General features: G+C 44.2%; 1 protein-coding gene across 1 annotated transcript in view; it reads right to left on the reverse strand.

The window, feature by feature from the left end:
• LOC128686099 (sodium-independent sulfate anion transporter) overlaps positions 1 to 16245 on the reverse strand; it is a 175275-nt gene that overhangs the window by 11011 nt on the left and 148019 nt on the right. The window contains exon 8 of the mRNA XM_070101339.1: positions 16018 to 16149. Coding sequence (XP_069957440.1) covers positions 16018 to 16149 — 132 coding nt within the window. The remainder of the gene's footprint in view (positions 1 to 16017; positions 16150 to 16245) is intronic.

Raw genomic sequence — 16245 nt, forward strand, 5'->3', positions numbered from 1 at the left:
CTACAAGAATTGAGGGAATGATGCTTTTCAATAGTTACAGGAACAGTATCGATATGGGAAAGACGAGAAAGCTCATGAGCCTGGGTAGCATTCTGTACGGTGACGATGTGCGTACCGCTCTTAAGAGCATGAAAAGAAATATCTTTACCAACATGGCGTAGGAGTGCCTTGCCAATACTGTGGTCAGAAAGATAGGCAGTAGAGGAAGTCGGTCGTAAAGTGAAGAATTTAGTCCATTGTGCAGTCTGAAACTGAGCGTGGAAAGGTAGTGAAGGACGTGTCGATCTTTTCTGAGAAGAACGAGAAGGTGGAGAAGTATCATCAGCAGGTAACTGTCGTTGTCGTTTAGGCGTGGGACCAGAGTTGGTCCGACGTGGAACGGGCCGGCGATTCGAAAATTGCCACACTGTAGAGGGAGAGGCTGGAAGCATTGTCAGAGGAGAGTGAAGGTCAGATAAATCGAAGGAGTCAGTCGAGGCCTCAGTACCTGAAGCGGGTGAGGAAACAGCACCGGCAAGAGGTACAGAGGCTTGAGGAGTGTCCGAAGAGTGGTCCAAAGACGAGGCGGGGTCAGAACGGGGTGCGGTATCAAGAAGGGGCCCAGGGGTAGCAGGTTCATGGACTAGGGCTGCCATGGTTAGGTTACTTCTTTCTTTTTGTTTTTAAGAAAAAAAAAGAAAGAAGAAAAGAAAATAAAAATAAAAAAAAGAATAAAAAAAGGGGGGACCGGGGAGGGATAGTTCCTAGGAGGAATGAAAGGGCCAGAAATCTCCCTCCATGCCCAAGAGGACCTCAGCACCACAAGTAGCGCAGATGCAGCATGGAACCCGTGCCATACCCTACCCATCATGCCAGTAAACCGGCAATCCGGGATAGCAACCTCACATCTGCCAAGCTACCTCGGTGGACAAAAGAGAGGGCGGCCGGAAATCCGCCACAAAGCATACCTCCTTCTGCCACCACCCCTGGAATCCGAAAGGTGGCTTCCAAAGATACACCCATCGCCCGAAGACACCTAAAGCCACCCTCCGGGATACCGGAGAGGGATCAGGACATCCCCAGGCAATCCAGATTCCACGGCAAACTACGCCACTGCCAAGAACCTCAACGGAATGGGATGGACCCCTGTACCCTTTCCCCTACCTAGGAACTAGCGTGCCTGTGGAAAAAAAAAAAAAAAAAGGAAGGGCAAAAGGGAGGGGTGGGGAGGAGGAGGAGGAAAGGAAAAAGGGGAGGATGGGATAGGGAACGGGGGATTGGGGGGTAATTAGGTTCGGTCTGAGGAAGTAGACCGACAGGTCTAATTCCTCAGACCAAGAGCCTCTTCACCACGCCAAGGAGCCCCCCTTGAAGAGGTATAACGTGTGTAATCAGATTCAGAGACGAATGTACACTCAAATCTTCTGAACAACTATTCGCTAGCGAACCCATTTACGGTTGTTTTGTAAAGCATTTAGTACTAAAAAGTTATTACATCTCTTAGTTGCTTAAATAATCTTTGGCATGAAGCAATTGGGAATAGCATAACACTATTACAAGTGCTAACCTACCATGGAGTGTGAAAGATAATTAAACTCACTGTAAAGTACACTTGAATAACAATATAGGAGTGATGTCAGACCCAGGCGATTACCTATTAATACAGTGTAGTAAACACACCTGCCACATCTATATTATGGATCGCAGACAAGCCAAGACTGCCCAGCATGGTGGTATTATCGGGATGAGGTAGAGTGGCCTCTCTCTCCTACAGACATCGCTCGCTATCTAGGCTTATCAAGGCACACCGTGTATACATGGTTAACCAGATGGGAGGAGAAAGATAAGTAAGTTTATTCGGATAACCTTCATAATCATCCCAGATCAAGAGCTTCCAAGAAAACATTAGCAGAACATGACGAATATATAGAGGAAGCTCCAGAAGCGCATTCATTCACTAAAATAAGAACAAAGAATGAATTGAATTTGAATGTGACTCCAAGGACTGTCAGAAATCATCTTCATGTTGCTGGAACACACCACTGAACACCAGCCGGAAAGGAACGACTGACACTGCGAGGCTTGTCTTCACCTGAACAATAATTAGAAATTTTGGGGTGGTCTTGTATAGAATTATGATAAACTTTCGCTCGTCTTCCCATGATAAAATACATTAAGAGAGATGTAAAAGGTGCAGACATTTAATCACAGATCTGCACATGTTTCACAAGTGTACTCATTCAATCCTTCAATCTAATAACATGTCATTTACTTTTCCAAACATACAAGGCAGTGACATCTACGAAAAGGCAATTAGTGGCCACTTAACCTGCAACATTTGGGGATGGATTCACCTTCATGGGGTGGAAGAGTTGGCCGAGAATGAATGAAGGTTCAGTGCTTAACAGTATGTATCAGAAATACTAGAGGTCATGCTTACCTCTGTTTGGGCCAATGCTCACCCATTCCAAAAAAGAATCGTCTTTATTCACGAAAACTGTCCTGTCCTGCCAGGGTTGTGCACCAGTGGTTTCAAGAACAGAGGATTGTCGACTTTCAGGACCCAATAAGGGTTGTGTCATGAACCCAATCGAGTATATTTGGGCTATTACTAAACCATACATGGAATTACTAAACCATCCATGGAAGAGTCGGACGACCTGACGAGGAAACTACAAATGGATTCAAATTACATGGCTTCATTACCTGAAAGGCGCCGAGAGATCTTCGTCAAAGTAGGTGATAAGACGAGGGACCAAACAATCATTAAACATTTGATGTTCAATAAATGATGTATTCATATATTTTTACATTAATTAATGAGCCTATTTCTACAAAATATTTTGAAACATGGATTATCAGTATCACAGTATAAAACAAGAAATTACAGAATATTCAAATTCAAAGTTTATTCTCTATAAGGATTGCAATGCTGAGTTTACAGAATTTGGTTATTGTGTGGTTTACATGTAGTAAAATAATGATTACAAAGTGTACCACTAGAACACCTAGCATGGCTAGGCATTTCGGGCAGACTTAGTTTAAATCTTAATTTTAAAATATTACAAATTATGAGGTAAGTTGGTATTATGGCTAAGTGACTAAATACTAGTTTGTGAGTTTAGCAATGTGAATGCTTTTGTTTTGGCACAGTACATAGTTTCAGTAGTGGAGTATCACAGGATTCATTATTTTAAGGTTGAGATTAATATTTCTGTTGATGGTCAAATGGGTGAGTGAGTGTAAGTGTGAACCACAGGTGGTATTCGTGTAGTTAGTTGACGGAGTGTATTAGGGAGATAAGATGTTTTCTAATGGTAGTTTTGAAGGTGATGAATGTGTCTGCAGTTCTAGAGTTCTCAGGAAGGGTGTTCCAGATTTTAGGGCCTTTGACATACATTGACATCATTTGAAAGTGTAAGCATATGAAATCACTGAGTATACCTGGTTAAGATTTATGGTGGTATAAACCTTGGTAATAAATACCGACAAGTTGGTTTAGAAAGACACTTAAGCAAACACTATGACATATTTATTAGAAAACATTTCGGTCCTGGGACTTTGATCGCTTCTAACATACAGAGGTAGAAAGACATTATATATAGGGGGAGAGTGAGGTGTGAGTGACGCATGGTGACCTGAAGAATGCCATGTTGGGATGAGGAAGGGTAGACGATGAGAACATGTGACTCCTGTGTTGTTGGGTTGGTGGTGCTTAAGTATCATGTATGCTAATGTTTTTGAAATTTTGTGGTTTTCAGTGTTACGGTCTATTGTGTCGGTGATGGCGATTAGTGAGGCTTCTAGGCACTGTCGGCGTCTGAGGTCTGGTTCGGTGAGAACGAGTTGTGCCTCATTCCAGTTCATCAAATGCCCCGTAGAGTCTCTTTGGAGGACACAGGGGTACCTTAAATCGTCTCTGCTACAGGCATTTCGATGCTCGTTCAGGCGGACCACAAGATCTCTGCCTGTCTCGCCTACATATTTCTTGGGACAGAATCCACAGGGGATGGTGTAGATGCCTGCTGTAGAAGTTAGAGGTGTGGGGCTGCATTTCGTAGTGAGGTCTGACAGATGTGTCCGGCGAGTATTTGTGGCAACATCACCACATGGGAGCACTATGAACTGCTTAGAGAGCTTTTCCATGGGTGGTTTGTTGAGGATAGCTTGTGCCTCGAGTCTGCAATCTCGGATGAAGAAAGATGGGAACTGAAGACGTGTAAAGGCTTATGTTATGTAAATACATTCTTCTTCAAGAAAACAAAGGGCTGGAGATGCGAAGAGCTCTCAAGAAGCCAATGAGGACTCCTCTTTTAGTGCGGGTGTCTTGGTGTGAATAAAAGTGTACAAGATCGTCCTTGTTGGTAGGTTTTCTATACACTTTGAAGAGAAGTTTGTCACTGTCGGGAGATCTGCACAGGAGAACGTCGAGCAAAGGAAGTTTGCCATCGTTTTCGAGTTCAAGTGTAAACTTTATTCATGGATCAGCTGCGTTTATCTTGTTGAGAAGAGCCAGGATATTGAGACGTCTCGGATAGAAAACCAATATATCATCAACGAATCTTAGCCAGGTAACGGTGTTGGGAATGAGGGTGCTGAATTTCTCTGTCTCTAGGTTTTCCATGAAGAGGCTGACAAGCACAGCACTGAGCGGGCTGCCCATTGCCATCCCAAAGCACTGTATGTAACAGTTGTCCTGATACTTGAAGAAGTTGAAATTAATACAAAGATCCACTAGACTGATAAAATCTAGAAGAGGTAAAGGGAGGTCGTGGTTTTCAGTGAGCCTCTGTCTCAGAATGTTTATCGCGTCATCAGTAGGAACATTTTACAGTAAGTGTAAAGAGGTTTTTGTTTCTACTTTTGAATGTCACCCTGCCTCAGTGCTCACCCTGCCTAAGTGATCATCCTGCGTCAGTGCTCACCCTCCCTCGGTGGTCACCCTGCCTCATTAGTGACCCATCTTTAATGGTCACCTTGCCTCACAGGTTACCATGCCTCGGTGGTCACCCTGCCACAGTGGTTACCCTACGTCAATGGTCACCCTGCCTCTGTAAACACTGCTTCAGTGGTCTCCCTGCCCTGGTGGCCACCCTGCTTTGGTGGTTACCCTGTCTCAATGGTCGCCCTGCCTCAGAGGTCACCATGTCTCGGTGGTCACCCTGCCTCAGTGGTCACCCTGTATTACAAATCTGGTAATCAAGCTGTCTAGGGGAATCAAAACCATTCGGCCTGTAGTAATTTAAGAAATTAGTCCATTACCAAAACTGCAATATGAATATAGTCCGGGAGCACAAAAACACATACACTACTTTTTAATCTTTACTAGTAAAATTATTCTTTAATATAAAACACAGAAACATAATAAAATAAGAGTATATTCTTTGGCATTATTATCACATCACAATACCAATACCACGTGTCACTCGACACTACATTTCCTTAAGTGTCATGACACACCTACTACTCCGTGTCACAAGACACGTTACGATGCTCCTTGTTGAGAAATTTTCTCCAGGAGGGGGGTATCAGCCCCCTTCAACCCCTTTCAGCCCTGAGGGGCCCAGCCCTCTCATAGGGGGCAAACATCTTGTTTACTGCCACATCAAGTAATTCATCCCAGATGCAGTATGAGCACGTGACATGGTCAAGCAAGCTCCTTGCAAGAGACCGATGTTGCAAGTAGTTTAATAAAAGACAGTCCATCTCTTACCTTAGCAGGACAATTAAGGAAAATCCTGCTCCTGCTTTATTATCATGGTAAAGATAGTGTACATTGTTGTCTATGCTTAAGTCAGCAAGAATCAAGCATTCTGCTTTGCTTCATGGTGGAAGTTTGGCAAGGAAGCGAAATGTACTAGGTCAGCTTTTCCTTTATGCTGGAGACAAGCGAGGAGTCACGAGACGCTGTGATGTCAGATTACTTTTGATCCTGCTGGGACTCGCATTGACACCAGGATAACCAACAAAGAACACTGATCCTCACGTTAGTGTGAATAAAAGTGTCTCACAAAACACAATAAACACTTGCATACAAGTGTGATCAGCTTTTTTAGTGATAAGATTGTGAATAAACAAATCTCGATGAACAGTGTAACAACGAGTGTTGCAATCCAACAGTGTAGTGCGACATTCTTCAAAGAACACTACTCTTCAATCAAGGCAACGATACCTGGGACTAAGGGTCCATTACACAAACCCAGGTAAGTCTATTTAGTGTGTGACGATTATTGATTCCGTAGTTAAGTATTCTGAACGCTTAACAGATTACCATTTACCCCAGTGAGTTGTAGGCCATCGAGCCTGCAACTCGAGTCTCAGTTTATGAGACATTCTGACATAATACCCCCTATGGGTAATTTATACCCATAACAAATTTCTTTGACTTAGCTTGTAACACATATCTCAACACTCCTCCTCTCTGTCAAACGACACCCTTTTCTGTGTCATGATACTCCTGTGTCACAAGACACTACCTTTTGTACAGGGTTACATGACACCTTGTTAATGGCATATGATTTGTGTTATACCCTTCACCTGTGTTACCGACACAAACTCTCACACACGACACCGTTAATAACACTACCTCGACCGTGTCTTCACACGACAGACACTACCTCGACCGTGTCTTCACACGACACTACCTCGACCGTGTCTTCACGCGACACTACCTAGACCGTGTCTTCACACGACACTACCTCGACCGTGTCTTCACGCGACACTACCTAGACCGTGTCTTCACACGACAGACACTGCCTCGACCGTGTCTTCACACGACACTACCTCGACCGTGTCTTCACACGACAAACACTGCCTCGACCGTGTCTTCACACGACAGACACTACCTAGACCGTGTCTTCACACGACACTACCTCGACCGTGTCTTCACACGACAGACACTGCCTCGACCGTGTCTTCACACGACAGACACTACCTAGACCGTGTCTTCACACGACACTACCTCGACCGTGTCTTCACACGACAGACACTGCCTCGACCGTGTCTTCACACGAGACACTGCCTCGACCGTGTCTTCACACGACAGACACTACCTCGACCGTGTCTTCACACGACAGACACTACCTCTACCGTGTCTTCACACGACAGACACTACCTCCACCGTGTCTTCACACGACAGACACTACCTCGACCGTGTCTTCACACGACAGACACTACCTCGACCGTGTCTTCACACGACAGACACTACCTCCACCGTGTCTTCACACGACAGACACTACCTCCACCGTGTCTTCACACGACAGACACTACCTCCACCGTGTCTTCACACGACAGACACTACCTCCACCGTGTCTTCACACGACAGACACTACCTCCACCGTGTCTTCACACGACAGACAATACCTCCACCGTGTCTTCACACGACAGACAATACCTCCACCGTGTCTTCACACGACAGACACTACCTCGACCGTGTCTTCACACGACAGACACTACCTCCACCGTGTCTTCACACGACAGACACTACCTCCACCGTGTCTTCACACGACAGACACTACCTCCACCGTGTCTTCACACGACAGACGCTACCTCCACCGTGTCTTCACACGACAGACACTACCTCCACCGTGTCTTCACACGACAGACACTACCTCCACCGTGTCTTCACACGACAGACAATACCTCCACCGTGTCTTCACACGACAGACAATACCTCCACCGTGTCTTCACACGACAGACACTACCTCCACCGTGTCTTCACACGACAGACACTACCTCCACCGTGTCTTCACACGACAGACACTACCTCCACCGTGTCTTCACACGACAGACAATACCTCCACCGTGTCTTCACACGACAGACACTACCTCCACCGTGTCTTCACACGACAGACAATACCTCCACCGTGTCTTCACACGACAGACACTACCTCCACCGTGTCTTCACACGACAGACAATACCTCCACCGTGTCTTCACACGACAGACACTACCTCCACCGTGTCTTCACACGACAGACACTACCTCCACCGTGTCTTCACACGACAGACACTACCTCCACCGTGTCTTCACACTACACTACCTTGACTAAGGCTGGCTGAGCAGCCCCCTGCATAGGGTGTGCTGACGTCACACAGGGTACTGCCGGCTGGTAACAACCACAGCAGCATCCGAGTAGTCAGCCAACCACCTCCCTTTGTTTCTTCCTGGGTTCGCAACAACCTGTCTCAATGGTCACCCTGCCTCAGTGGTCACCCTGCATCAGTGCTCTCCCCGTGTCAGTGATCACCCTGCATCAGTGCTCACCCTGCATCAGTAGTCACCCTGCCTTAGTGGTCCCCCTGCCCCAGTGGTCACCCTTCCCCAGTGGTCACCCTTCCTCAGTGGTCACCCAGCCTCAGTGCTCACCCTGCCTCAGTGGTCATCTTGCCTTAGTGGTCACCTTACCAGAGTGGCCACCAAGCCACGGTGATCACCCTGCCCCAGTGGCCACCCTGCCCAAGTGGTCACCCTGCCTCGGTAAACACCCTACCTCAGTGGCCACCTTGCCTCGGTGGTCAGCCAGCCTTAGTGGTCACCTTACCATAGTGGTGACCCTTATTCGGTGGCCACCCTGTCTCGGTCGTCACCCTGCCTCGGTGGTGTCACCCTGCCTCAGTGGTCACCCTGCCTCAGTGGTCACCCTGCCTCTGTAGTCACCGTGCTGCAGTGGTCACCCTACGTCAGTGGTCACCCTGCCTGAGTGGTCACCCAGCCTCGGTGGTCACCCAGCCTCGGTGGTCACCCAGCCTTGGTGGTCACCCAGCCTTGGTGGTCACCCAGCCTTGGTGGTCACCCAGCCTCGGTGGTCACCCAGCCTCGGTGGTCACCCAGCCTCGGTGGTCACCCAGCCTCGGTGGTCACCCAGCCTTGGTGGTCACCCAGCCTTGGTGGTCACCCAGCCTTGGTGGTCACCCAGCCTTGGTGGTCACCCAGCCTCGGTGGTCACCCAGCCTAGGTGGTCACCCAGCCTAGGTGGTCACCCAGCCTAGGTGGTCAACCAGCCTCGGTGGTCAACCAGCCTTGGTGGTTACCCAGCCTTGGTGGTCACCCAGCCTCGATGGTCACCCAGCCTCGATGGTCACCTAGCCTTGGTGGTCACCCAGCCTCGATGGTCACCCAGCCTCGGTTGTTGTGGAGAAAATTTCTCCAGGAGGGGGGTATCAGCCCCTTTCAGCCCTGAGGGGCCCAGCCCTCTCAGAAGGGGCAAATATCTTGTTTACTGCTACAGCGAGTAATTGACCCCAGATGCAGTACCAGTATGTGACGTGGCTCGACGCTCCGTGCGGTCCAGTGTTGCAGAGTGTATTTTATTAAGAGACAGTACATCTCTTACTTTAGCAGGACAATTAAGGAAAATCCTGCTCCCACTTTATTACCATAGTAAAGATAGTGGACATTGTTGTCTATGCTTAAGACAGCAAGAATCAAACATTCTGCTTTGCCTCATGGAAGAAGTGGCAAGGAAGCAAAAGTACTATGTCAGCTTTTCCTTTGTGCAAGGGGCAGTAACAGTGTGGGGTGCTGTGGCGTCTTCAGATTACTTTTGACTCTACTGAGAGTGACACTGACGCCAGGATAACCAACAAAGAACGATCTGTGCGTTAGTGTGAACAAAGTGTCTCACAAAACACAATAAACACTTACAGAGAAGTGTGATCAGCTTCTTTACTGATAAGATTGTGAGCAATAAAGAAATCTTGTGGAACATAGTGTACCAGTGTGCGTTTTCCTAGACTATGGAAGACGTGGACATCCAAGGACACTTCAGCTTCTATCAAGTCACCGATACCTGTCGAAGGTGTGAAGAACACCATAGCTCACGCTACAAGAGCAAGGTAGGTTACGAATTTCTTGTAGTACGGGGGACTGCGCAGTTCTTGAGTCGCAAGGAGTTTGTAATCAACCTATAGTCGGCAGTTAGGTGCAGACTTTTGAGTCCACACAAGTAAGTTTGTCAGACATCAGTGAATGAAATATGCTGACATAACACCCCATAGGAGTAATTTATAATCTTACAAATTATAACTCATTTACAGCCCGTTGAGAGATGACTTCGACAGCTTCTCAAGACCTCGTCTGCAGGGGCGGCTGTGCCGGCGATGAGCTGTCTTTCTAAGTTAAGTACAAACTCTTTAAACTTAACTGGTAATGCCATTTCTCAACAGTTGTCACCCAGCCTTGATGGTCACCCAGCCTTGATGGTCACCCAGCCTTGGTGGCCATCCAGCCTTGGTGGCCACCCAGCCTTGGTCATCCAGCCTTGGTGGTCACCCAGCCTAGGTGATCACCCAGCCTTGGTGGCCACCCAGCCTCGGTGGCCACCCAGCCTTGGTGGCCACCCAGCCTTGGTGGCCACCCAGCCTTGGTGGCCACCCAGCCTAGGTGGCCACCCAGCCTTGGTGGCCACCCAGCCTTGGTGGCCACCCAGCCTTGGTGGCCACCCAGCCTTGGTGGCCACCCAGCCTCGGTGGTCACCCTGACTCAGTTGTTACCCAAAACTAACACCAAATTAGTTGCTATGCCTCTACCACAGAAACATTATTTAGTGAATCTGGATGTTCTTCGGTTATTAATATACATCAGGTTAGAGGTAGAAAAGTTACATGATATTTATAGTAGACGAATGGTTCAGAGAACCGACATGTTGATAAATTAGACACATGTGCAACTTCTGGGTATCTTTATTGAGGAAACGTTTCGCCACACAGTGGCTTCATCAGTCCATACAAAGGAGAATCTTGAAGAACAGGAGAATGTGGTAATCAGTTCCTCAACCTTGAGTTGATGTGGTCAGTCCATCAATCTTGAATAGAATACGGCATACGTGCTGAGAAGGAGCTTATAAACCGTATGGCAGGAGAGGTGCAGCAGTCATAGGTGGTGTCACATTTGTTCAATGTTGAAGTAGGTCGTGCCCAAGAATTAGGCAAGCGAAGAATTCCCAAGTATTAAGATCCTAAGAAGTTGCAGTGTCTGACATGTTTGTAGATGATGGACTGACCACATCGACTCAAGGTTGAGGGACTGATTACCTCATTCTCCTCCTGTTCTTCAAGATTCTCCTTTGTATGGACTGATGAAGCCAGTGTGTGGCGAAACGTTTCCTCAATAAAGATACCCAAGAGTTGCACATGTGTCTAAATATCAACATGATATTTACTGATATAAGGAGAGTCAAGTTTTTAGAATTGTTCAACAGAACTAATATTGAATAGAAAACTGCCACACAGTGCCCCATCCAGGTTAACTAATAACGCTATCTATGGTAAAAATCACTACTTAATATTACGAATTATGGCGAACCGCAAGATGTATAAATAATGGGCAGGAATTTTCTAGGGTTGCGTCCCCTCAAGGAAGGTTCCTTGATGTTGGTGAGGGGCTCTTGATTTAGGGAATTGGATCTGTGCTCCAGTTCCCCGAATTAAGCCTGAATGCCTTCCACATCCCCCCCCCAGGCGCTGTATAATCCTCCGGGTTTAGCGCTTCCCCCTTGATTATAATAATAATCTAGGGTTGCGAAAGATTTATTTTTGCAAAATATTGCGAATTTGGGCCAAGACTTGCTGATTTACTAAACTAAAATTAATGATTAATCGACCTCTTTATCTACGCTTTCAAATTCTAGAAACTGCCAAAAAGAAATTTTATTATTTTTGATAAAAATTGTTATATACAGATACAGATTCTTACATATTCACTAAAACGTCAAGAATTGCATACTATAATGGGAGTGGGAAGGCCTAGGTGGCAGCACCAGCATAGCGCGAAATATGATCTAAGCTGGCAGACGATCGACACCATGCCTAACCCTTCTAGGATAGGGTAGGTGCCTGAGCCCGAGCCTTTAGCTCATAAGACTGTCATTCCCATTAGCCCCCTTGAGGCGGGGATGGCAGACCAGAGAGGCCTAGCTTGTGGCTAGGCCTGGGGACAGTTGGTCCCAAAGATGAGGAGGTACTTGTGCCTCCTCCCATGGAAGACTTAGGTCTCAGACACTCCCTAAAGAGGGAGCCAAAGCCGGGCCACCACTTGGAAAAGGCCCGGGCCGGGAGAATACCGGCTAATCTTTAATAATAATAATACTAAGCTGGCAGACAGCATGGGCTGTCTGTGCAGACAGTACAGGCTGTCTACAATACCGAGTTAAAGAGAGAACCATTATCATCACATCTGAATTTCTAAAAAGTATCCTCATGATCATCCATTGTATAACAATAGCAGGAAAGGCGATCTGGAGCTATTGAAATCATAGACTGGAGATTATATCAACAAGCAAGTGTGTCTGAAGGCTAAAATGTACTCTGTAAAGTTAAAGTTATTAGGACTAACGGGATCCTGTCTCATTTCAGGCCTTAATTAGCCCATACTCGCTATAACAATGTTTTGATTATCACTAATATAAAAGATGTATGTACAGCATCAGTTAAAAGGAGAGGATCATTGGGTTGTAGACACCCTGACATCCCTTCCCCAAAATGAAGAATTGTGAACTAGGACCCCCTCAAGGAAGGTTCCTTGATGCTGGTGAGGGGCTCTTGATCTAGGGAACTGGATCTGTGCTCCAGTTCCCTGAGTTAAACCTGAATACCTTCCATCCCTCCCCCAAGCACTGTATAATCCTATGGGTTTAGTGCTTCCCCCTTGATTATAATAATAATAATGTGAACTAGGATGCCACTGGTTGATGTAGGCTTGTGTCTGTTTTTTTTTTAATAATTATTGTTGCTGATGTATAAAATTATATTTTTTTTAATGTTTTATCATTTATGTTGTATTTCTTGAATAAAAATTGTAAAAAATATTTTTAGTGTATTGTTTTACCCATTTGTCTGATGGTGCACACCTCTGAATGCTGGGCCCAGGAGCTGTAACACAATTTAACTATGAGACCGAAGAGCCAGAAAAATAACATAACAGTTCAGCAGCTAAATACTATGTAATTTAACTCTAAAAATATAGAGTTATACCTTATAAAGGGGACAGGTGCTTATCTCTGGGAACTGAGAGCTGTAGTGTATACTAAACCTTATGTATATATCAGTTAAGGTCTAAATTTGTTCATTAAAGTCTGAAACTCTAAAGACATCAAACTCCAAAGTTCATTTACTTGACTCTGAAAAAAACTAAATATAAAATTCAATTTTGCAAATTATGGAAAACTTGATCTGAGGAAATGGATCTCGAGGGGGAAGGGAATGAAACCTCAAACCCATAGAGAGCCCAAAATTTTGAAAAAAAAAATAGAATTTCACATAAACAATTGGGGAAAACTTGGTCCAAAGAATTGGAGGTGGCATGATAGACCCTGAGGGCGTTTGTCATAGACCCTCAGATATACCATAGGACAGAAAGTTCAAATTTTGGGAAAAATGGAAAAAAATGTGGGGAGGGGGTAAGAACTAACTTCCAGTTTACTTCCACATCATAGTGTGATACATCAGTACACAAATAACCCGCACGTTTCGGTCCGACTTGGACCATTTACAAAGTCACACTATTTGGGTTATTTGTGTATTATTCCAGTCATGGTATTGTGCTTTTTTTTGTTATTTTGTGATACATCATAATGGGATCCAACACCTTATTTCACTCCTTGGTTAATATAGTAATTATTACTTTAATTGATATATTCAAATTAAAAAATATTCTCTATATAATTATACAGAGCATGTGTCAGGCATTTATTGACCAAACCCGGGTATCAAAATTATGGTTCATGTGAGGAGATATTGGTGATGTATAGCCATAAAGGAGGAGACCAAACAGACTTGAATAACTATAGGCCAATATCCAACTTACACCCTCTCTCTAAAATCTTCGAAAAATTAATTCATAAGCGTATCTATTCCTACCTCATCTCCCACAACATACTCAACCCCTGTCAATTTGGATTCAGGCCTAATAAAAATATTAATGATGCTATTATACACATGCTAGAACATATATAAACTGCAATAGAGAAAAAAGAAGTCCCACTGGGGATCTTCATTGACTTACGTAAAGCTTTTGATACAGATGACCATGACTTGCTCTACGTAAAATTGTCGCACTATGGTATAAGAGGGCACTCCCTCAACTACCTCAAGTCTTACCTCAGCAACAGAAGCCAACATGTGTACAAAAATGGGGCAAACTCTTCCGCACAGCCAATTACAGTTGGTGTCCCACAGGGAAGTGTCCTAGGCCCTCTTCTCTTTCTCATATACATAAATGACCTACCAAATGCATCGCAACTACTCAAACCCACACTATTTGCAGATGACACTACATACGTCTACTCTCACCTGAGCCCAGTCATGCTAGCCAATACTGTAAATACCGAATTACAGAAAATATCAACCTGGATGAGGACCAACAAACTTACTCTAAACATTGACAAAACCTACTTCATTCACTTTGGTAACAGTGCTGCAGATGTGTCTCTTAACATAATGATAAACGGATCACCTATCACAAAACTCACAGAGGGAAAATTCTTAGGAATCCACCTTGATAATAGACTCAAATTTCAAACACATATACAACAAATTTCCAAAAAAAATTCCAAGACAGTAGGCATACTAACGAAGATACGGTACTATGTTCCACAGCCAGCCCTCCTGGCCCTATATCACTCACTTATTTACCCCTATCTCACCTATGGAATTTGTACATGGGGCTCAACAACAATAAACCATCTCAGACCACTAATCACCCAACAAAAGGCTGCAGTCAGAATGATAACAAATTCCCACTACAGACAGCACACTCCACCAATATTCAATACACTAAACCTACTCACCATACAAAACATCCATACTTATTACTGCACCTATTACATACATAGAACACTTAAATCTGATATTAACCCTCCCCTCAAACATCTCCTTGCCAACCTCAACAGAACACATGACCATAATACAAGGCACAGATCACTCTTTGATGTTCCTCGTGTCCATCTCACACTATGCAAAAACTCAATGCACATAAAAGGCCCTAAAATCTGGCATTCATTACCTGTGAATATAAAAGAAATACTGTCTGTTTATAAATTCAAGTCTCTTCTCAAAAATCACTTACTCACCCACAACTAATACTGAATACTTGTATCTCATAAATTGTATCTCATATATGTATCTCATTATTGTATCTCATAAATGTCAACCTGTGACCCAATCAAACTTTGTTACTATTTAACTTCATTACCTAACATAATACTCCATTATACTGATTACACAGCAACACAGTAAATGACCACATGACCTGTCTTTGTAATACTCATTTGTACTAAATTATCTGTTTTACAATAATTTTTGTACCACTGAATATATCATTGCTTAGTTAATCTTAAGTTAATTAAGCCTGCCCATAATGCTCTGCATACAAGGGGGCTTTGGCATGTTGCACTTTAAAAATTATATTCCTTGTACTTCTCTGTATCATGTTCAGATTAAATAAATAAATAAATAAATAATAAATAAATAAATACTGATTGTAGAGCAATGCAAGCAACCATACGACCTGTTTTTGTAATACTCATTTGTGCTTAATTGTTATCTGTTTACAATAATGTTTTACCACTGAATATATCATTGCATAGTTAATCTTAAGTTAATTTTAAGCCAGCCAGTAATGCTATGCATTCAAGTGGCTTTGGCATGCTGCATTTAACTATTCTTTTGTTCTTCTCTGTATCATGTTCAAATAAATAAATAAATAAATGGCACTTCCCTTACAATATATTCGGTTGCCTTTGAAAACATTTTTATACAGTTTTATTATTTTTGATGTAATATCCGTACGGATATTACACAAAAAAGTGCCGCAGTTAATTTGTCAACCATTTATCATCGTGGTTATATGGTGCATTAATTCATTAATTAAAATATTCTTTATTCCTTTATCTAAATATCACTTCTTCCTCCAACTGAACGTTCCTTAAGGAGACCAGAGACTTTCAATTTATAAATTGACTGTTGACCACAAGATAAAAATTAACATCTTCGATATATCTTAAGAACACTCAGTTACCTGAATATCAACGATATTAACTCACGTGAAACAAGGCGTTAAGAAGGCGAGGGAGAGGAGGACCATGACTCCTGTGACCAGACCTCCAGCAGGAGTCCGCACTCCACTTGTCTCGTTAACTGCTGAACGTGACAAACCTCCTGTTATAGGTATCGATCTGTTGGTGTGACCCATGTATATTAGTTCCATATACAGTGGACCCCCGCTTAACGATCACCTCCAAATGCGACCAATTATGTAAGTGTATTTATGT

This window comes from Cherax quadricarinatus, chromosome 76 (genome assembly GCF_038502225.1).
Source record: "Cherax quadricarinatus isolate ZL_2023a chromosome 76, ASM3850222v1, whole genome shotgun sequence".
NCBI classification, from domain to species: Eukaryota; Metazoa; Arthropoda; class Malacostraca; order Decapoda; family Parastacidae; genus Cherax; species Cherax quadricarinatus.